Source organism: Leptopilina heterotoma, unplaced genomic scaffold, assembly GCF_015476425.1.
Source record: "Leptopilina heterotoma isolate Lh14 unplaced genomic scaffold, ASM1547642v1 Lhet_80, whole genome shotgun sequence".
In the NCBI taxonomy this organism is placed as follows: Eukaryota; Metazoa; Arthropoda; class Insecta; order Hymenoptera; family Figitidae; genus Leptopilina; species Leptopilina heterotoma.
In genome coordinates, this window is record NW_025111181.1 from 546,617 (window position 1) to 567,056 (window position 20,440).

General features: G+C 32.8%; 3 protein-coding genes across 5 annotated transcripts; 1 reads left to right on the top strand and 2 right to left on the bottom strand.

Moving 5' to 3' along the window:
- Window positions 1-33: 33 nt before the first annotated feature.
- LOC122511110 (coatomer subunit alpha) lies at window positions 34-5,063 on the bottom strand. Its single transcript, XM_043626169.1, has 5 exons — window positions 4,811-5,063; window positions 3,023-4,247; window positions 1,999-2,946; window positions 781-1,932; window positions 34-668 (listed from the first exon to the last, which is right to left on the bottom strand). Exons 1-5 carry the CDS (start codon window positions 4,888-4,890, stop codon window positions 432-434), a joined length of 3,642 nt encoding a protein of 1,213 aa, XP_043482104.1. The 5' UTR covers window positions 4,891-5,063; the 3' UTR covers window positions 34-431.
- Window positions 5,064-5,269: 206 nt separating this feature from the next.
- LOC122511066 (grpE protein homolog, mitochondrial) lies at window positions 5,270-7,796 on the top strand. Its single transcript, XM_043626104.1, has 4 exons — window positions 5,270-5,463; window positions 5,791-6,208; window positions 7,259-7,342; window positions 7,414-7,796. Exons 1-4 carry the CDS (start codon window positions 5,375-5,377, stop codon window positions 7,519-7,521), a joined length of 699 nt encoding a protein of 232 aa, XP_043482039.1. The 5' UTR covers window positions 5,270-5,374; the 3' UTR covers window positions 7,522-7,796.
- Window positions 7,797-9,352: 1,556 nt separating this feature from the next.
- Window positions 9,353-20,400, bottom strand: LOC122511068 (host cell factor 1). Of its 3 annotated transcripts, none has more exons than XM_043626106.1 (9): window positions 19,496-20,400; window positions 18,041-18,748; window positions 17,822-17,967; window positions 16,244-17,620; window positions 14,711-14,891; window positions 13,131-14,641; window positions 12,590-12,814; window positions 10,374-10,758; window positions 9,353-10,224 (listed from the first exon to the last, which is right to left on the bottom strand). In XM_043626106.1, the coding sequence occupies exons 1-9, from the start codon at window positions 19,653-19,655 to the stop codon at window positions 10,103-10,105; spliced, it is 4,815 nt and encodes a 1,604-aa protein (XP_043482041.1). In that variant the 5' UTR covers window positions 19,656-20,400; the 3' UTR covers window positions 9,353-10,102. The 3 variants fall into 3 exon arrangements, with proteins under 3 accessions (XP_043482041.1, XP_043482042.1, XP_043482040.1); XM_043626107.1 differs by having other exon boundaries at window positions 12,590-12,817; window positions 13,131-14,635; window positions 19,496-20,399; XM_043626105.1 differs by having other exon boundaries at window positions 12,590-12,817; window positions 19,496-20,399.
- Window positions 20,401-20,440: the final 40 nt, after the last annotated feature.

Consider the following 20,440-nt stretch of genomic DNA (forward strand, 5'->3'; position numbering starts at 1 on the left):
TGACGTTTTATTGAAAATAATTAACGAATTTTCTTTAAAAAAAAAATTCTATTTTATTCTCCAACTTTCAACATATAGAAAAAAGAGGAATTAAAAATTTCTTACACATTTAAAATGACGCAACATTTTATCGAAATAAAATTCAACATTTTCATCACCACTTTTCGTTATATCAAACATTCGGAAATGTCTTTGTTGCGCAAAATTCATATTATACATTTTTTTCATATATATATAATTCTTTTTTTTTCGTATTCTGCTGACAACAGTTTTCTTTTTTTCTCTTTTTAGAATTTAAAATTCACTTTTTTTACAAGCTCAATTACCATGCTATACAAAAATTCTTCTAATGAGATTAATAAATGCAATTAATTATTATAAGTAAACATGTTTTGTTTGTTTGTTTTTTTTTGTAAAAATAGAAATTTAATTTATCGGAATTGTAGAATACTTATCTTGAGACCGCTACATTGTTTACCGACTTGTGAGACCTCACAAACTTTACATAATGAATCTTGAAATTGGGGTTGATAGGTCGCTCCACAAAGGGGGCATTTCGTCTCAGGACTTCCACGATAAATTGGAGTGTAGGTGCCAGCGCACAGTGTGAATGGATTGTGTTCGTCGTAGGCTAATTCATGCTCATCGATTGGATTCTTGTCGCATGCCTAAAGAACAATTGTAATTAATCAAAAATTGCGCAACGTAGTGTCAAATATTTTTTCGTTTTAACCCTTTGGAATATAAATACGAATTGCAATTAAAAAAAAAGGAACTCACCTGTAGAATCTTACGAACTTGTTGAGCAACTTCGGCCCTAGGTCCCAATTCGAGAAGTCGTCTCGCGAACGATGCGGCAGTCTTGTAGTTTTTGAGCTTAAAGAACATGTTGACTGCAGTACGAAGTGTTAGAATTTGATGCACTGGTTGTAAATTACAGTGAGTGAAGTATGCGGCCATTTCGCAAATTCTCTTCTGCTCGGCCAATGAATTTTTCGGTAAATTCTTACGTTCGGATTCCATTTTCAAACCTAGGATATATTCCCGACAGATTTGTATTAACTGTTGTGCTTCGGCAATATCTTGCCTTGTGTCAACAACCAAAAATGGAACACTGAGAAGAATGGCCTGTAGTTTTTCAGTAGCTTCAACGAATTTTCCACTGGTCGTCAATTGATAGCAGGCTTGAAGTCGTTGAACAAGATCAGTGAGTCGTAAACCAATTGCCGGCAATGCAGTCTTTGGAGTAGCTTCTTTCCAATTTCGCAATGGATGATTGTACAATGATGGCAAACTCGGTAGAAGAGAATACGAAGTTCTTGATCTTGCAAAAGTATTCATGAACAAAGATTGATAGGGCTGGAAATTAATAACACCGACTTGTTCATACAATAATGTGGAGGCTGTTTTAAATGATCCTGCCAGAATATGATCGACCGGGAGTTTTGAATTGTTGATCCAGTGTTGAGTTGGTGGAACACCTTTTGTTGGTGGTGCATAATAATTCTCGTCAGACGTTGCATTACTGACTTCGAGTTCCGGTGGTAGATCGACATCCTCAACCTCCCAACCGGCAGTTTCGTCACCCTCGTTAACACTCTTTGCGTCCTCCATTTCGTCCTCTTCCATTCCCAATTCGTCATCATTGCCCCAACCCTCAACGACATTTTCATCTTCCTCAAGAGCCAATGCCGCTGAAACTTGACTCTTACCACGAGTCATCATCGCACCCTCGAAGAATCCCTTCGACACTGTCAACAATGGCCAATTATTCTCCACCTGTTGAACCGGAACCGGTGGGCAAAGATAAATTGCCACTCCCTCCAATTCTGACAATTCCTCCTTCATCGATTCATAAACAGTGTCGTCCTCTTCGTTCGAAAGACCGTGAATTTTCTCCGTCACGTAGGCTAGTGACGGCTGCCCTGAATTCTGCGAAAAAAGAAATATTAAAAATAGTGTAACAATAAAAGACGTGAAAGGTAATAGTAAACATACCTTGAGAATTTTGACACGTTCGTAAATGTCACCCAAGAGAAGACTTCCTTGATACTGTCCAGAGACGTCTTTTCTTATTTCGGCGATCTTTGTCATTTTTTTCAATTTATCCAAATTGCCAGTAATGAGATAGAGGAATGCGAGTTTTTCGAAATTCTTCGTTCGTTGATAGCACATTTCAACCACTTGATGATTGCCCTGTAAAAGTGCCGCGTTGGCCAAATTCTCCCAGCAAGATTTCTCATCCAACGATCTAGCGGCTTCGAGAGCGACTTCAATATTACCGCACTCGAGTGCAAGACCAAAGCGCGTCTTCTCGTCTTTGACAAAATGCAAAGCAACTTCGGGATAACCTTTCTGTTGCAAATAAGCAATTATCGACTGTCCGACCAAATTTGCTGTTCGTACCATATGCAATACCTCCTCGTATTTGCGATTAATAAGCGCTAATTTAAATTTATACTCCGTGGGATCTATCCTCAATATTCTCGGTCGACATTCACGATCTAGACAATAGACCTGAGTGCCCTTGACTTTAGTGACGTAAATCGGCAAATCGAGAGTGCGAATAATACCATGATCGCCATTATTAATGGCATATTTAATGTGATTACTGGTCGTGTAAATAAACACTCCGGACTCGTCCCAAGCGCCGGATTTCACTCTCGTATTCTCATGAATCGAGCACAGGGATTCTAAACGTCGATTGCAGATGTTGACGGTGTGCTTTGCGAGTAGCGCCACGTATGACATGTCACCCGACCAAACAACATAGCGACACTTCGATATCTTCACCTCCGCCAGAGTCCTTTTTTGCTGAACGTCAAACAGTATCACCTGATCGGCATCACGTAACAGTAACATTCCCGTGCCGGCGTAGAAAATCTCGTCGCAATTTGGAACTTGCACCTTCTTTGTGACCTCGTTTTTCAAATTTTTTATCAACAACTGAAAAAACAAGACATTGACAATTAGAGACTTTATTCGACAATTTAGAGAAATAGAAAGAAAAAGAAAGACTTACAGAATAGGCACGATCAAGAACTGCGAAGCGATTCCGAGCGACCCAGATAGCAGTAATTCCGCCAGCCCTCTTGGCATCGGCGTCCGTATTATTATCGCCTTCCCTCGGAATCACGTAGAGATCATAACTACTATTTTCAATATTCGACGGACTTCTCGTACAAATAAGAACTGCATTCTCAGCCTGATTGTAGGACATACTGTAAGGTGCAATCTTCACTCCAGTGCGAAGTTGCATCACCGAAACATCCTTTGAAGTCGTAAAATCCAATTTCCGCAGAAAACGCTCCTTAACATAAAAGAGAATATTTCCCGAAACAGCATAAGCCGGTCGTTCACGTTCCAACTTGAAAATAATCATTCCCGAATCATGTCCAGCTGCAAATAGATTCAAAGTTGGATGCGCTGCCAAAACCCAAAATCTCTCATGCTCCCGTCTAAAGGTATGAAGACAGGTGCGTTTCGTCATATCCCAAACGCGAATACTCTTATCCTCAGAGTTCGATAAAATAATATCCTGTCTTGGATGGAACAGCACACACGAGACATTATTGTAATGCCCCCTACAAACATCAACCTCCCAAGCCTTCAAATCATTCATCCTCCAAATTTTAATCTGTCGATCGTCAGCGCCCGAGACAATCAACGGCAAAGTGGGATGGAAACTTGCCCAATTAACACCGCGATCATGACCCTCGAGAACATGTTTAACGAGCGCATCGGCCTGACCGAACAGATCAGTCGCACCCGGATTCTTCAAATGATCCTCAAGACCACCGGGACCTGGTGCAACGTTCTTCTTCCGCAAACCAGAAATATCCCAAACACGAACTGTCTGATCAAGTGAGGCGGAGACAATTAAATCCTCCGATGGATGAAATTGAGCGTACATCACGTAATGATTGTGTCCGGTTAGAACACAAATGCAGGTTCTACTCTGCCAATTCCAAATACGAATTGTCTGATCATCGGAGGCACTGAGAATCCACGGGTACTCATGATGGAATGCAGTCGTTCGAATATAGTCCAAATGACCAAGAAGAGTGAATATACATCTCCTTTGCTTGTAGTTCCAAACTTTAATTTTGTAATCATCGCCTCCGGAGACAAACAACGGTTGTTGATTATGAAAACATATCCCGCGAACCGGTCCATCATGCTCGTCGAATTTATCCAACAGCGTACACATTCGATAGTCCCACAATTGAATAACTCCATTGTGTAAACTAAAAGAAGGTAAATTTGCAATTTGTCAATAAATAAAAATAGAAAAAAAATTTAATAAATCTTTTTCAAAAAAATTAATTTAAAAATTAATTTATTAAAATTTTATTAAAAACAATTGAAATTCTGCAATAAATTTAATTATTAATGAAAATAATTGAATTTCTAAAAAAAATTTTATTATTTACGAAAATAATTTTATTGAATCCTGTAAAAATTTTATTATTTATGAAAATAATTGAATAATTGCGAAGAAATTTATAAAAAATTTGTAAATAATTAAATTCCTGTAAAAGCGAAATTCAAAACTATTCAATAAACAGAAGAATTTCTCTATTCAGTGCTTTCTTCCAGAGGCATTAAAAACAACAAATTGTTAAGAATAAAAGAAAAACTAATACCTGCTGGTTTGTCAACACAAACAACAAAAATTGTATAAGGGAGAAGAACGTTATTTCAAAATATTCTAAAATACACCACATTTAACAGTAGAATTTATAAAGAAACTATTAATAAACAATTAAGTGCAAAGTTTATGAATAATTAAATAAAAATGTTTATTTACCTTGCAAGAATCCATGGGCGTTTCGGATGGAAGGAGAGTCCTTTAACACGAGCAGATTTTGTTTCGAATTTCGTCAACATTTTTCACAATTCACTTTCCAATGGTACAATAAACATTCGTCGATTATGAATTGTCTTTATAAATCTAAAAAATAATTTAAAATTAACGTAATTCCTTGGCAATTAATGACAATTCTTATTGAATAATATTGTGCACTTGTGGCATTGCCATCGTGTCATCCCCGGAAGTGTCAAACAAGTTAACCACTGTTAAATCAATGTCTTTAGAGGAAATATTCCTCCTGACGAATTAGACAGTAGCTCTAGGGGAAAACACAGTAGTTTATTGGTTGACTGAAAAAAAGTGTCCAATTTGCGGATAGTAATTGGTTTCTTGAAAATAAACCCTGAGCTGGCTGTTGCTTTCAATTGAACGTGTGAATAAAACTTAAAGTTGTATTATCTTTTTGGTGAAATGCATTTCCTTCTTTTATTCTTTGATTTCATCATTTTGGAATTCTCACGTGCGTGTTTTTTTGGATTATAAAAAATTAAAAAAATAGAAATGGCATTCACTGTTTTACCAGTTGCAATAAGATGTGGGCGTTTAACAATTGAAAATATTTGTCAAATTACTAGGAATTGTATCATTAGGTAAGAATTTTAATTTCTCACAGAACAATTTTTCTTCTATCTATTACGTGCACATGACAATGAGGTTACTTAAGGGAAAATTGAAAATAATGATTGTTTTTGAGTAAAAAAAACATGTAAATTTGTTTTAAAGAACCGAAATTTGTCCTCTATTTATGTCTTAAATTTCCAAATATTCTACATTTGTGATTTTTTTTAAAGTGGTTTTTGTATTCAAAAAAAATTAAATACTATGTTATAATACTTTTTTTAATCAACAATTTATGGGTGTAATTTAATCAATTTAATATTTAAAGAAAGAGAGAAGATTAATTTTCTTATTAACAGTTCCTCAAGAGCGTTTTCGGCTACCCCGTCGAATTGTCAAGGTACAGCAGCAAAAGAACAGAAACCTGGAGAATCGACAGAATCTAATCAAGAACTTTCGGACAGTGAGAAAAAATTAACAACGGAAATAGAATTATTAAATAAGGAAATAGTCGATCTTAAAGAACAAAATAATGTTTTAAATGACAAATACAAAAGATCACTCGCGGATAGTGAAAATTTACGGAGACGTCTAATGAAACAAATTGAGGACGCAAAACTTTTTGGTATTCAATCGTTTTGTAAGGATTTATTAGACGTTGCTGATATTTTAGGAAAAGCTACAGAAAGCGTACCAAAAGATCAATTAACCGAGAGTAATCCACACTTGAAGACCTTATACGAAGGTTTAACCATGACTGAAGCACAATTGCACAAGGTAAAATCGATAATAATTGTAAATTTTTAATTACCATTAATATCAAGGATTGACACAGGTCAGGAAAATCAGGAAAAAGTCAGGGATTTTTAATAAAATTACTAGAAAAAAATTAAATGTTTAGAATTTACGAGAAAATTCTGAATTTTTGTGTTTTCTGTTTGCCTCATAAACTATGAGAATTATGAATTACAATTTATAACTTACGACGAATTCTAAAAAAAAACCTTCAATTTTTTCTATTTCTGACAATAATTTATGTTAAATAACTTGATTCTATTCTGCCATAAAATTATTACTTCTAGATCATTCTAGAAGAAAAAAAAATTTTAATTTCAATTCTTTTGAAATTAGTTTCAATTCTAAACATTTTAACGCAATTCTTTGAAAGAATTCAACTATCTTAATAAATATATTAAAATTCTTTTCAGAAATTCAATTATTTTCAAATATTTTTTAAAAAATTCTCGTCCATATTTCAATTATCTTTAAAAATTGAATTGAAATTATAAAAATAATTTTGAAAAAGTTAGAGTAACAATATTCTTATATTATAATATAAAATAATGATTTTATCACTCGGTCATCTTTAATTATTATAAAACATGAATAAATCGTTCACTCCGAGTCGAAGACTCGGAGTTATCGATTTCTTCATGTTTTATAATAATATTCTTCCAAGTTGTTAAATTTTAAAAAAGATTTTAATTACAAATTTTTGAAAATTTTAATTCCTACGGAAAAATATTAATAATTACATATTTTATTTAAAAAGGAAGTTCGTGATGTTTTCGAATAATTTTACAATTACAGAAATTCGTAAATAAATGTAATAGAACATTTTTTTGAGTATCTAATAATTTTTAGAGTGAATCAGAATATTCTTTAGGGTCATGGGAAAAAAGTTAAAATTTTGTTTGGAAATCAGGGAAATACAAAGTTAAATGTTTGTGGCAACCTTGAATATTTTAGCACTTTTTAACCAACGTTTACAATTTTTATCACTTTTCGCTCAACGTTTTACCATTAAATATTATTTTGTTTAAACAGGTATTTAAGAAACACGGTCTCGAATCATTAAATCCGTTAGACGAAAAATTCGATCCAAATCAGCATGAAGCTCTATTTCAACAGGTGAGATTTTCAATCTACTTTTTACTTTTTGCAATAAATTCGAATATAAATCTGAAACTCTTCTTTATCAGGAGGTTGAAGGCAAAAAACCAGGAACAGTTGTCGTAGTATCGAAAGTTGGTTACAAACTTCATGAACGAATAGTAAGGCCTGCTCTCGTTGGTGTTGCCAAAATATAACGAGACGATATAATTGTCAAGTCATCTGGACCATGTGTTAAATAGATCTAAATGAGAATTAATGAGAAAGTGCAAGTGATCCATTTGTTTAATAAAATTCTGATCTAATGTAAAAAAAGAAAAGAAAATTATCGTAAAGAATCAATGTTGAAATATGTTACGTTATAATTTTTTTTTGATTTAAAATTATAAGTTATATATAAATGTATAGAGTAAAATAACTTTCCTGTTTGCATTCCTGTAATACCACATCAATTAAAGGCTTTTAATTTTTATCGTTTCTTGTAAATTAGTATTTAAAACCCAATTTAAATAAAAGTAGGAAAGATTTTTTAAATTTTAATAAAAATTTCGGACAAATTTGAAGAAAAAAAATTGTTTTGTAAATTTACTGAAATTTAAGTTAAAACAAAAAGGAATTTAGAAAAACAAGGATATAAAGGGAGAAACAAAAAGTCGAAATGCAACAATTGATTCTCTGACCTGTATAATAATTACCGTCATACAAATATTGTTATCACGTAAATATTTTTGTCGCACAAAACCAATTTTTCATTTCTAGCCAATGGTCTTTGTCTTACAAGCTAATATATATTTATAATATGTATAAATTACTCTATTATGCCATTTACAGACAGCACATTAATGACTGTATGAGTAAAGGCGTGATCGATCCATCATGAATTAGTACAACAATCCCAAAAAAATGTTGCATACGTATATAAACGGTGGAAAAAAAACAATAAAAAAAAACAAGAACTCCACCTATGGAATTGTTGACAGAACGACACATTTCATAAATCATTGATTTGTTTTTCCTTTTTTTTTATTATCAAATATTCTTCCAACGCCCTAAATATAATATAAAGAATATTTATGCGAAAAAGAAAACTTATGTTAGATTTCTTCAAAGAAATGAAAATTACCTACACAATAAAATCTTCATTAACATAATATTCTCTGGGACTTAATTATTACAAATATTTTATCAATAAAACAAGAAATCATTTTTATAATCTAAGTAAACTTATTATGCAAGATTTTAAAAAGTTTTCTTTTACGTCTTGCAAAAATCAACGAGAAATTATTAAAATTTTTAATAGCGTACAAAAAAATTCTTTTTTTTTTTTTATTCTAAAAAGAAAAATAATTTATTTAAAATGTTTCCCCCTTTTTTTTTTGTTTTCGTTATTTTTATTTTATTCTTTTTTTTTAAAAGAAGAAAATAGAAATCGAGTTTTATCGAGAAATATCCATTTCTACACTGCGTTTATAGTAAGTTCATTAATATATCAATAGAACTTGAATATACAGAAAAATTTGATTAACGGCGTTAATAAAACACAGCGTTGAAAAGATTCCAATCGCGAATTCTATTTTCTTTTCTATGTAAATTATTTTTTGTTCTTTTTCTTTCTTTTTTGTTGAATATTCTGTAAAGGCTATTTTTTTAAAGATGAGACTTTTACATGATTTCTTTTTACATTTTTTTTTGTCATTCTGAAGAAGCCTTAAAAATGATTTTTTTTTGGAATTTACGGAATTTTTTCTTTTCAAACTGGTAAAAAAGGACGTTTTTTTCATATTTTTTCCCCCAAATTTATTTTTGTTACAAAATTAGCAGTACTTAGAGAAAATAAATTAAGGACTGCAAATTTTTCGAACACTCTTGTTAAATCAATTATCAAAGCAAAATGTAAAAATCACTACGAAAATTTTCTTTTTTCCTCTTCTATCATTATTGCCAAAATATTAATTTAAATATTCCTCACAAAAAATTGACGAAGAAAAGAAAAAAAAATGTCACGTGAAATTCTAAACAGCACTAGTATTTTTGTAATAAGTTTTATTACAGAATAAAGAAAAAAATTGAAATAAACAAGTAATGTTGAAAGCTTTTCTACAATTTGTTTTTTCTTAAAAAAAAAATAGAAGTTCATTTAATGACAGAGCAATAAATTGATCTCAATAAGCAACGAGAGAAGCACAATCAAAATGTTATTTGTCATTATGAAAAAATTATTTTTCAAATAAAAAAAAATAAAATTTTTCATTTACTTACTAAGACGTATGATATTTGACTGCACCAGAAATAATAGTTGTTGATTAATAATGAACAAGTGCAGTGACTTTCTTTTACAATATAAGTATTTGTGCTCTGATTTTGCAAAAGAAAAAAAAGAAGAAAAAAAATGAACTAATATATGATTCCCAATATTGAGGAAAAATTATTGCCTCAAAGTCTATAATGCTTGAAAATATATTCTAGCGTCTTTCTCGTGATCCAGAACTTTGACGGACAAAACTATTTTCGTGGTATCAAATTACATTATAATAGCGCACCTTAAGATGAAGACATTTTACTTTTTCTTTTCTTTTTTTAACGAAATCGCGTACCACTTTTTTCCCTATGCTCTTGTTTTCATGCATCCGATTAGTACAAAACTGAAGTTAATTGTCAATTTCTTTTTTTTTTATCTCTTGACATTATTTGGTTTCGTACTAATGGATATTTTATAATAAAAGGGGGGGTAAAAGGGGCTCTTTTTTCCAATTAAATTCAATGAGAGATAAAAATAGCTCACGAGAAATTATCACCCGCGACTTCTGACTTCACTTTCTTCATTGGCGATCCTGCATGAGGTCGAACATCCGTCACAGGTCTTTTAACTTGAGGATTGCTCTTTCCTGTCGTGGTAGGATCTGCGAAAAAAATAACAATAAGATTTTATTAATTCGTAAACGTTTTTACTGGTAAAAATTAGAAATAGATTTAAATTTGGAAATAGATGAAAATTTTGATAAATGAAAGAAATAGAATATTTTGAAAGAGAGAAAAAGAAAATTCTCACCTTGAAGCCACCTGACTTGGGTTGCGGGTCCATAGCCTTTATCGTTTCTGGCAGCTATTCTAAAGATGATGGCGGGTTTTGTTGTTGTGTCGACGTGAGCCGCACTCAGGGAACTATTTGGTACTGAACATGCATTGGTGGGTCCACAGTAAACTCTTATAAACGCTAATTGCGTTGGTGTTGTTGCCACTGTTGTTGCTTCACCAGTATTATTTGGTGTGGCACTTGCGCTACGCACTGCCAAATAGACGGAATATTCTAATATTGGGCCCAAATTACTTGGCGGTGGCTCCCACGAGAGTTGTGCGCCTTCTGATGATTTGGAAATTTTAATTGCGCTCGGGGCTCCAGGGAAGCCGGGAAGACACGTTTTGAAAGCAGACACCTAAAATTCATTTTATTATTCATTAAATATATATATACTTAATATACTTATCATCGACTAATTTCTAACGTCCTACAGTTTCTTTTTAGAATTATAATGATTTTTTCAGGGTTGCCAGAAAAATTTAATTTTGTTTTTCCCTGATTTCCAGACAAAATTTTGACTTTTTCCCATGACCCTAAAGAATATTCTAATTCACTCTAAACATTATGAGATACTCAAAAAAATGTTCTATTACATTTATTTACGAATTTCTTTAATTGTAAAATTATTCGAAAACATCAATAACTTCATTTTTAAATAAATATTTAATTATTATTTTTCCATAGGAATTAAGATTTTCAAAAATTTGTAATTAAAATCTTTTTTAAAATTTAACAACTTAGAAGAATATTATTATAAAACATGAAGAAATCGATAACTCCTAGTCTAAATTGTACGAAAATTTACTTATTTAGATACAGAAATAAATAATTTATTGTATAATTGAATGCTTCTTAAAATTTAATTTTCAAAAAGAATTTTATCAACAAGTTTTTAAATAATTGAATTCTTTTGATGAATTTCAAAATAAAATTTTTAAGAATAATTACATTTTTCGAGAAATTCATCAAAATTGTATTAAAAATAATTAAAATTCTACTATGAATTTATTATTTATGAAGATAATTGAATTCCTAAAAAGAATTTTATTATTTATGAAAATAATTAAATGTTTGCGTTAAATTTTATTAAAGTTTTTTTTTAAATAATTAAATTCTTTTGGAAAATTTTATTAAAATAGTAAATATTGAAAAATTTTTGAAAATAATTGAAATTTGGCCAAGAATTTTATTAAATTTTTTGAAAATAATTGAATTTCGGAGAAAAATTTTATTATTTATAAAAATAATTGAAATTTTTACTAGAATTTTTTGAAATTTTTAAACATAATTGAATTTCTACGAAGTATTTTATTACTTTTTTAAATAATTGAATTTCTGCAATTATTTGTAACTTCTCCGAAATTTAATTTTTTTAGTGTTTTCAAAAAAAATTCTTGTATAATTCCATTATTTTTAATAATTAATTAAATATTTATTAAAAAATTTAACTAATTTTAGAAGAATTTGAATGGTTAAAATTTTTCAAAAATCTAAGTTCTTTAAAATTTCTAATTAAATTTATTCAAGGTTAGAATTTTATAAAATTTAAAATTAAAACCTTTTGAAGTTCATCAATTTATGAAAATTGTAAACGCAACTCTTTTAAAACTCAATTAATTTCGAAATATTTAAGTAAAATTATTCATTAAATAATTTATTAGTAATAATTTTACGATAGTTCTTCAAGAATTAAGTTATAATATTTAAAAATAAATTTTTGTTAGAAATAGAAAAAATTAAAGGTTTTGTATTAGAATTCATGGTAATTTTATAGTTTACGAGTCAAACAAAACAGAAATTCAGAATTTTCTTATGAATTCTAATAATTTTTTCCAGTATGTATTTTTAATAAAAATTCTTGACTTTTCTCTGCTTTTCCTGACCAATTATACTGTTCCTTATCTGTAGCAACCCTGTTTTTTGTACAAGACAATAAAAGCATAAAAAAAACCCTAAAATCATTATATCTAATCTTGAAAACCAACTGCAAAATATTTGTAACTGGTAGATGATAAATAAACAATATGAAACTAAATAAAAGAATTTAGACCTTCTAAGAAAAGAATTAAAAAAAAGTTTTTAACTAATAGCAAATATAAATAATATTACTCAAACTTTTAACAAAATATAAGAGTGAAAACTTCTTCTGAATTAGAATTGAAAGAAAAATATTGCAAAAAATTTACCTCGCTCCAAGGACTGCGACCGCAACTGTTAACAGCGGCGACTCGAAATTTGTATGCAGTACCAGGTTCCAAAGGAATTTTGAGTTTATTTTTGAAAATATCCGTCGTCAATGCAGTGTTTATATCTAAAGCGTCGTCCGATGGAAGATAATAATGTTGAACTGTGAAATTTGTTGCTTTTACTACTCCAACGTCATACCATTGAATTTCCTTTTTCTTCTCTTCCTGCTGAAAGACAAATATTATTTATTGTATACGAATATTTTTTATTACTTTTCTCAATTTATTACTTATATAGTTATTTGTGATTCTATTCTTCTCTAACTCTATTCGGTTTGCGTTAAGAATCTATTCTTCTTTGGTTTTAACTAATCTTAAATATTCTCTTTTCTTAGATAAAAAGAAACAAAGTACAAACAGAATTTATTTATATTCCCATTTTTACTAATTTAGAGAAAGATTTCACTGTTAAAATTAAAACTACTTGTAATTTTAATTTAAAAGACTAAATTCACTATTTAAAAGACCAAACACAAATTACCTGTTCAGGTTTAACTTTAACAGGTGTTTCGGTGGATCCAAGAGCTGCAGTCGCCAAAGTGGTTAAAGCAGCGGAATCGTCGTTTGTCTCAGCGCCGTTCTCTTCACTTTTTTCCTCCCTTGGCGATTCCTTTTTCACTTTAACCTCTTTTGGTTCACTTTTAATCAAAGTGTTATCAATTTTCGCTGCCAATGTCTCGGGTTCTTTTTCTTTCTCAATGACAGGAGGTGATTGGATTGGTGCTACGGCTGTTACTGCTGCTACGACGGGTTTCACAGTTTCCGATTCTGTAACGGCTAGTAAGAGATCTTTGGGTTTTTCATCAACAAATACCATATCGGCAGCGGCAGCTTTATCGATATCGTCAATAGGATCTGATTCGGGTAGTGGTTGATCAGTGTCCATTGGTTCATCCTCCTCATCTTCCTCCTGATTTTCTTGATCGTCTTCAATTTTCTCATTTTTCACAGCACTAATATCATCCTCAGGTTCCGTTGTCGGTTCAGTGATATCCATTTCCTTTTCCATTTCGTTGTCATCTTGGGGCATATCCGGTTCGGTGTCTTTATCACCCGGGGTACATTCGTCCTCTAATTCAGAATCGTCTTTTGGTAATTTTAATTCTAATTCAGCTTCGTCCATTTGATCCTCCTTATCGTCGTCAACTTCTTTCATTTTTTCATCTTTCTCTTCTTCGACAACTTTTTCGATCTTCGATTCTTCTTTACTTTCGTCCGGCTTTTCTTGATTTTCTTCCTCTGCCTCTTCTGCTTCTTTCAATTCTTCGGGAATTTCAGAAGTTGGTTCTAATTCCTCGGTTGTTGATTCATCCAATTTCTCTGAATCTGGCAATGTTTCGGGTTCATTGTCAACTTGCATATCACTTTCGTTCGTCTGTACTTTTAGGGCAGACATTTCTTCCTCCTCCTCTTCTTCTTCTTCTTTTTCCTCCGCTTGCTCGACTGGTGGTTCTTGAGTTACTTCGGGATTTGTTTCCGCAACTTTGGCAGTTGAATCATCAGTGATTTGATTTGTAGTCTCGGTTGATGGTACATCGGTATCAGTCTCTTTTGGGGATTCTTTTTCTTCGGGTGTTTCACTACTAGTGGCGGGTGGTTCAGTTTCTTGATGATGGTTTTCAGTTTCTTGAGTCTCCTCTTCTTCGGCGGGTGGATCGGCGAAATTCTCGACTACTGGTTCAGTATCAGATTCGGCATCCTTGTTCTCGTCTTCGGATAAAAATAGATCCGCAGCACCGTCAACTTGTGGTATTATGAAATTACCGTCGCCATCGACTTGCATTGGTTCGCCGGCATCTAATTGTGCAACGGCCTCGTTTCCATTGCAACCATCCTCAGCCTTGTCGTCTCTTCCCGATGGATCTTCAGCGGCTACCATAAATGAAATTCCGCCCGATGGCTCTTGAACTGGATCAATTAGACCAGCCTCGGCGGCTAAAGCTGCCAGTGCCGCGTCCGTTGTCGCTGGTCCGTCTGACGTGGTTGCTGTCACTTTTTTAATTAATTATTTATTACAAACAAATCTGAAAATTGTAAAACTATTTTAAGAACTCTACATACCTAAGGAAGCTGACGGTTGTTTCTGCGATGGAACGAACAGCGTTTTACTTGCGTCGATGGTTTCCACAGTACCGGAAGTGGTCACAATTGAAGAACTAGTTGGTACTAGTGTCACTGTTTTAGCGCCGATTCCTCCAGACATTTGTAAAGTCACCGGTTTTCCAGCTACAGTGACAGTCTCCTAAAACAATTCCAATCTCTAAAATCAACTTTTCTCAAAATAAATGAAAAAATATTAACAGGCTTTGCACTCGATAATTAATTTTAAAAAAAGTAACAAAAAGTAGCTTTCAGACTGAAAAAGTAGTAAAAGAGTAGCTATTCGAAAATTAAATTTGAAGACTAAAAAAACATGAGTCTGAAGTCCGCAATGTTTTTAAAAACGATAACAAAAAATAATGTGATAATTTTCTTTATTTTTATTCTAATTCATGTTATTTTTGAGCAATAAATTGTCTCTTATGTAACAATTAATTTCCTATAAAAATTAACTCATATGAAAATTAAAGATGAATTTAACATGAAAAAAATTCCTTTTTGATTCTTCGTTTTTAAAAACGTTGCGGACTTCAGCTTCATAAAAAAACTCGTTTTAGAAAATGATTACTGTGTAAAATATTTCGAAATTTCTAAAAATTACAACTGTAATTCTTCCAAAATCCAATCCAAAATCCAACAAAAATAATTGAATTTTATTATTTACGAAAATAATTGAATTCCAGTGAAAAATTTTATTATTTATGACTTATGAGATTGAATTCTTACAAACTTTTTCGACGAATTTAATTAAAATTTTATTGAAAATAATTCAATTCTTATATAGAATTATATTTAATTTATTGAAAATAATTGAATTTCTGCGAAAAATTGCATTATACTTTTTGAAAATAATTGAATTCTTCACGAGAATTTTTTTATAAAAAATTGTAAATAATTGAATTTTTGCTAAGATTTTTATAACTTTAAAAAATAGTTTAATTCTTATGACAAATATTGTTGTTTATGAAAATAATTGAATTTTGCAAAACAATTTTTATTAAAATTCTTAAAAATTATTAAATTTTTGGAAGAGTTCTGTTTTCTAATCAAGAATAAGATAATTGAATTACTTATTTCGAAAATTTCCCTCGAAGAATTTAAAAAAAATTCTTTTAAATAATTGATTTTTTCGAACAAATTTAATGAAAATTGTATTTTAAATAATTGAATTCCTGTAAAAATTGTATTATTTATGAAAATAATTGAATGTTTGCGAAGAATTTTATTAACATTCTTTTATGAAATTTTATTTAAATAGTAGATATTGAAAAAATTGAATTTAGAAAAATGTTTGAAAGTAATTGATTCGTTTCTAAAAATTTTATTCCAATTTTTGAGAAAAATTTTTTTATTTCAACTTTTAGCGAATTTAGTTGTGCAAATTCTCAAAAAAAAGTAGCTTGTAGTTTAACAAATTGAAAAATAGTATCCAAATAGTATCAAATCGTAAAAAAAGGAAATTTTTCTTAAAGACATTCTAAAAAATGTACTTACGGCATTCTTTTGCATTTGCGGAACAGTGACAATTTGACTCTTGCCGGGATTAAAGAGGGCTTGTTGAGAGCCTTTTGTAGCAATAGTGACTGTTTTGGGAATTCCACCCTGACCTGGTACAGTGATTGTTATTGGTTTACCGGCAGTTCCACCGACCATTGCACCCGATGAGACGACAATCATTTTCACTCCCTGCTGATTGGTGACGTGATTAGCGGCCGACAATGGTAGAACATTGACAGGCGTTGTAATTGTTCCCTGTCCAGCGCCGGCTTGTGCTGTTGTCACGGCTTGAACGGCCCTCAAACCAGAACCAGTTGTTACAACAATAATTTGATTAGTTCTACCCACGAGTCCACCATTACCGCCTGGTTTTGTTATCATTATTGTCTGCTTTCCAGCAATACTTTGACCTTTACTCATTGCAACAATACCGGACGATTTCATTGTGGTGAGAATCTTTGAACCCGCAACTGTATTGGGATTAACGAGTCTCAATATCGTTGGTCCTTGATTAAGGGGTTTGGCACCGCCAGTTGTTGTGACCGTTTTACCAGGAATTAAACTCACTTTTGGCATTGTAACAACGCCCTGTCCGGTTTTTAAGAGATGAACAATTTGAGGTTGACCGGCAATATTTTGTCCTGGTTTTTGTAGAATAATTTGTTTACTTTGTTGCGGTGTGGCGGCGCGTAAAACAGTTGCTCCAGGTGCAGTGAAACGTATTTGTTGACCGGGTTGCACGCCCTTTACGCGAATTGTATTGGTTGCGCTTTGCGGTAAAATTGGAACGTTGTTCATGCTGATTTTGGGTGATGAAGCAGCGGCCGCGGCCAATGCGGCAATTCCTGACATTGCGGCTGGTGTTTGTCCCATGTTTGAAGTGTTGACGGGTGGTGTTTGTTCCGTGGTGGCAGCAATTGTCGTAACTAGTGGCGAACGGATACGAATCACATTGGCGGCGACACGGGGTGTGACGGGACTCGCTGGTTTTGTAATGACAGATGAGGTGATGAGTTTTTGAGTCGGGAATTGAACGGCACCAGTTGCACGAATTCCTTGTGGGATATTTGCCTTCGCGGCCGTGACAGTGCTTGGTAGAGCAGCGATTGTCGAAATTGGAGCTGACGTAACTGGCGTTGTTGGCGCAGTTGTCGTTGTAGGCGTTGGTGCAGCCGCTGATGTTGGTGTTGTAGTCGGAAAAGCGCTACTTGCTGGTGGCATATCGTACTTTTGTATTTGTAAAACATAGTATTGCGCTGACGGTGTTGGATTCCAACTGACTTCCAACGATTGAGTTGAAGCTCGAACGAGTTGTACTCGTGATGGAGCTGGTGGTTTACTTACTTCAAGATACCACAAATCTTTGCAGCATACCTAAACAATTTGCAATTAATTAGAAACAATTTTTGGGGACTTGACAGAAGAAGAAGAAGCAGGGCTCGAACCAGTGAAAATATTTAAAAATACGGACCTTTTTTCAAAAAAACAGACTTTTACGAACTTGAAGCAAATTTACTGACCCTTACGGAATTTACGGACCCAGTTCGAGCCCTGAAGGAGGAAATTGAACATTACCTGATTATTCCAGGCTTTGCGATAACCATCCCTTCCGGACCATACGTATAATCTGCTGTGGACACCAACAGCACAATGTCCAGCACGCGCACGAGGAACGTTCTCCTCAAGCGAATCGACAGTCAATTGCTCCCATGTTAACTTTTCTATTTAAATAGAAAAAAATTTGTTGAAAAATGTAATGTTTATTTAAAGTAATATTTAATTGTATTTAATTACCTAGGTTCAAACACGCAAGAGTGCTAGTGCACTTCCATTCCTTCTCGTGTGTTGCCACTTTGACATCATCGACGACAAGCGGAACCCATCCACCAAATACGTACATCCGATGGCCAATTAACGTTGCCGTGTGTAAAGAGCGAGGCAAAGGAGTTGGACCTTGAACGGCAGGTTTGTTCCAGGTCATAGTGTCAACATCGAGGAACCAAAGATCACCTAATCGACAACCACTCATGCCGCCATAGACGACTAGACATGATTTTCCAGTTTTTTGATCAGTGTAAGCGACACCAGTGTGTGATTCTCTTGGTGGTGGTGCGTGACCATAAGTTTGTGGCACTTCCCAAGCAGTCTGTCCATTGGGTAGAAGTTCCAGAGTATAAAGATCATTCAAATATCTTGGTATATTATTCTTCGGATCATCACTATCGTTCGCTAATCCTCCAAAGAGAAACACCTTATTACCAATTAGAGTGAAACTATGACCAAGTCGTGGACATGGTGGAGGATCATTTTTCGGTGGTCTCGGCTTTAACCTCTTCCATTCCCATCGGCTCGCTTGAAGTTCATACAATTCATTAGAATATTTTCCATATTCTACCATTCCTCCAAAGACTAAAATTCGTGTTCCATCCACGACAAATCCATAAGCCGCACATCCTGGCGGAATATCTCCTTTTGTTGATGGTACAAACCATTGATTTGTTGCTGAAAACAAAATTTAATCCAAAATCAAAATTTCATTTTCAAAAAAATGCATTAAAAAATGAATTATTTAAATTTAAATACTAATTTAATAAATTAGTATTTGAACGAAAAAAAATTGTATTTCACAGGATACATTATTATGTTATTGAATTTCAAATTTTTGAATATCTTAATTTCTATAAAAAAATAATGATTGAATATTTATTTAAAAATGAAGTTATTGATGTTTTCGAATAATTTCAGTTTTAAAAAGCCTGGAAAAATTCCGTTTTTTAACCTGGAAAAGTCAGGGAATTTGAAAAGAGCAAAAGCGTGGTAACCCTGAGGATATGAAAATGTAAAGAAGCAAAAAAAATATTAAACCATACGGCAACAGGCAAGAAATAGAAATCGGAGACCGGACCGGAATATATGTACAAGAGGAACGCCGCGCGTTGCTAAAAGTAGAGTGGGGCAAAGGGCTGCAATGGCCGCTCCCGTACACATAAACATGCAAAATGTCAGGCGATCTCAATGCCTCATATAAATGTCTATCAATGAAATGGAAAATAGAAAAAAAAGAATGCCACAAACAAAAGAGAATGAAATTAATAATTAACAATTATAATGAATAATGGGAAATTAAAGTAATTCGCAAATTGTGCCGGGTATGACCGGTGATGTCCTTGTCAACGCAAGTCGCCATATTGGATCGCGGGAATTGTTCAGAAGATGCGCGCTAAAACTTCTTATGTTAAGAATATTTACCTGTATTGTAGATATGAAGTTCATCGACGATTCCTTCGTTACCCCCGCCGAAAACAACCATAAGATCCTTGATAGCAACCGCTCTGTGTCCATGACGCGGTCTTGGTTGTGGCCCGACAGGATTTGAGATTCGCTTCCACTTTAACATGGGTGCCGCCATAATGACCGTCGATCACATAATTTTTTCATACACCAACCATACTAACACTCCCGCACTAAAACGAACAGTTTCACTTGTTCGGAATGCCGCAATTCGAACAAAAATCACAGAATTTAACAAATTTCACCTTAATTAACGTCTACAATACGTTTCTTAACAAAAATAATTCTAAACTATTATACAAACGCGTCAGAAAACAGTCACTTTCCTTCACTATGCGAAAGGAAACCGTCCGCCTTGATTCTAACCTCTGATTTGTCAAACACAACTGAATTAACTGCAAAATCGAATACAATGTAATAAATTCACAATCAAACAAGACATTATTAATTTTGAAAAAATCTTGATTGAAAAAATACTAGACAAAAATACCTGACAAACATTTATTATCTGGCACTCATCAGTTCTAACGCAAAATGAACATAAAGACACCAATTTATTTATTATTTACTCCTACAATGTTTACAGCACTGTACTGTCACTAGTCAAGACTTGTGTTTCTGGCACGAACAGAAATATATTTTTCAAGTTGCACAACCGTCATATTCTGATAATGATAGGAACTTGGGGAGTTTTGCAACGATGAGGTTAACTGCCATACACTATTATAATGCAACAAAATATTTATTTCCCGAATTCGCATCAAATCAATAAAAACCGCACGCTGAAAATTCACACTTTAATAAACACAAAAAACGTTTGTTGTAAACGCCAATCGACAAAGCGTGATACACAATGCGCTGACCAGAAAATTTATAACACCCATAGCAGAAACAACTAATCAG

What these genes read in the sequence shown, in the direction of transcription:
- LOC122511068 (XM_043626105.1), bottom strand. Translation starts at nt 19,655, where the DNA reads ATGGCGGCACCCATGTTAAAGTGGAAGCGAATCTCAAATCCTGTCGGG. An exon ending in GCAAAGCCTGGAATAATCAG is followed by an intron (nt 17,621 to 17,821) that starts GTAATGTTCAAT and finishes CAAATTGTTTAG; the next exon opens with GTATGCTGCAAAGATTTGTG. An exon ending in TTAAAGTTAAACCTGAACAG is followed by an intron (nt 12,818 to 13,130) that starts GTAATTTGTGTT and finishes TTTGTCTTTCAG; the next exon opens with CAGGAAGAGAAGAAAAAGGA.
- LOC122511066 (XM_043626104.1), top strand. Translation starts at nt 5,375, where the DNA reads ATGGCATTCACTGTTTTACCAGTTGCAATAAGATGTGGGCGTTTAACA. An exon ending in ACTAGGAATTGTATCATTAG is followed by an intron (nt 5,464 to 5,790) that starts GTAAGAATTTTA and finishes TCTTATTAACAG; the next exon opens with TTCCTCAAGAGCGTTTTCGG. An exon ending in CTGAAGCACAATTGCACAAG is followed by an intron (nt 6,209 to 7,258) that starts GTAAAATCGATA and finishes TTGTTTAAACAG; the next exon opens with GTATTTAAGAAACACGGTCT.
- LOC122511110 (XM_043626169.1), bottom strand. Translation starts at nt 4,890, where the DNA reads ATGTTGACGAAATTCGAAACAAAATCTGCTCGTGTTAAAGGACTCTCC. An exon ending in AACGTGTCAAAATTCTCAAG is followed by an intron (nt 1,933 to 1,998) that starts GTATGTTTACTA and finishes CTTTTTTCGCAG; the next exon opens with AATTCAGGGCAGCCGTCACT. An exon ending in AAGTTCGTAAGATTCTACAG is followed by an intron (nt 669 to 780) that starts GTGAGTTCCTTT and finishes ATTGTTCTTTAG; the next exon opens with GCATGCGACAAGAATCCAAT.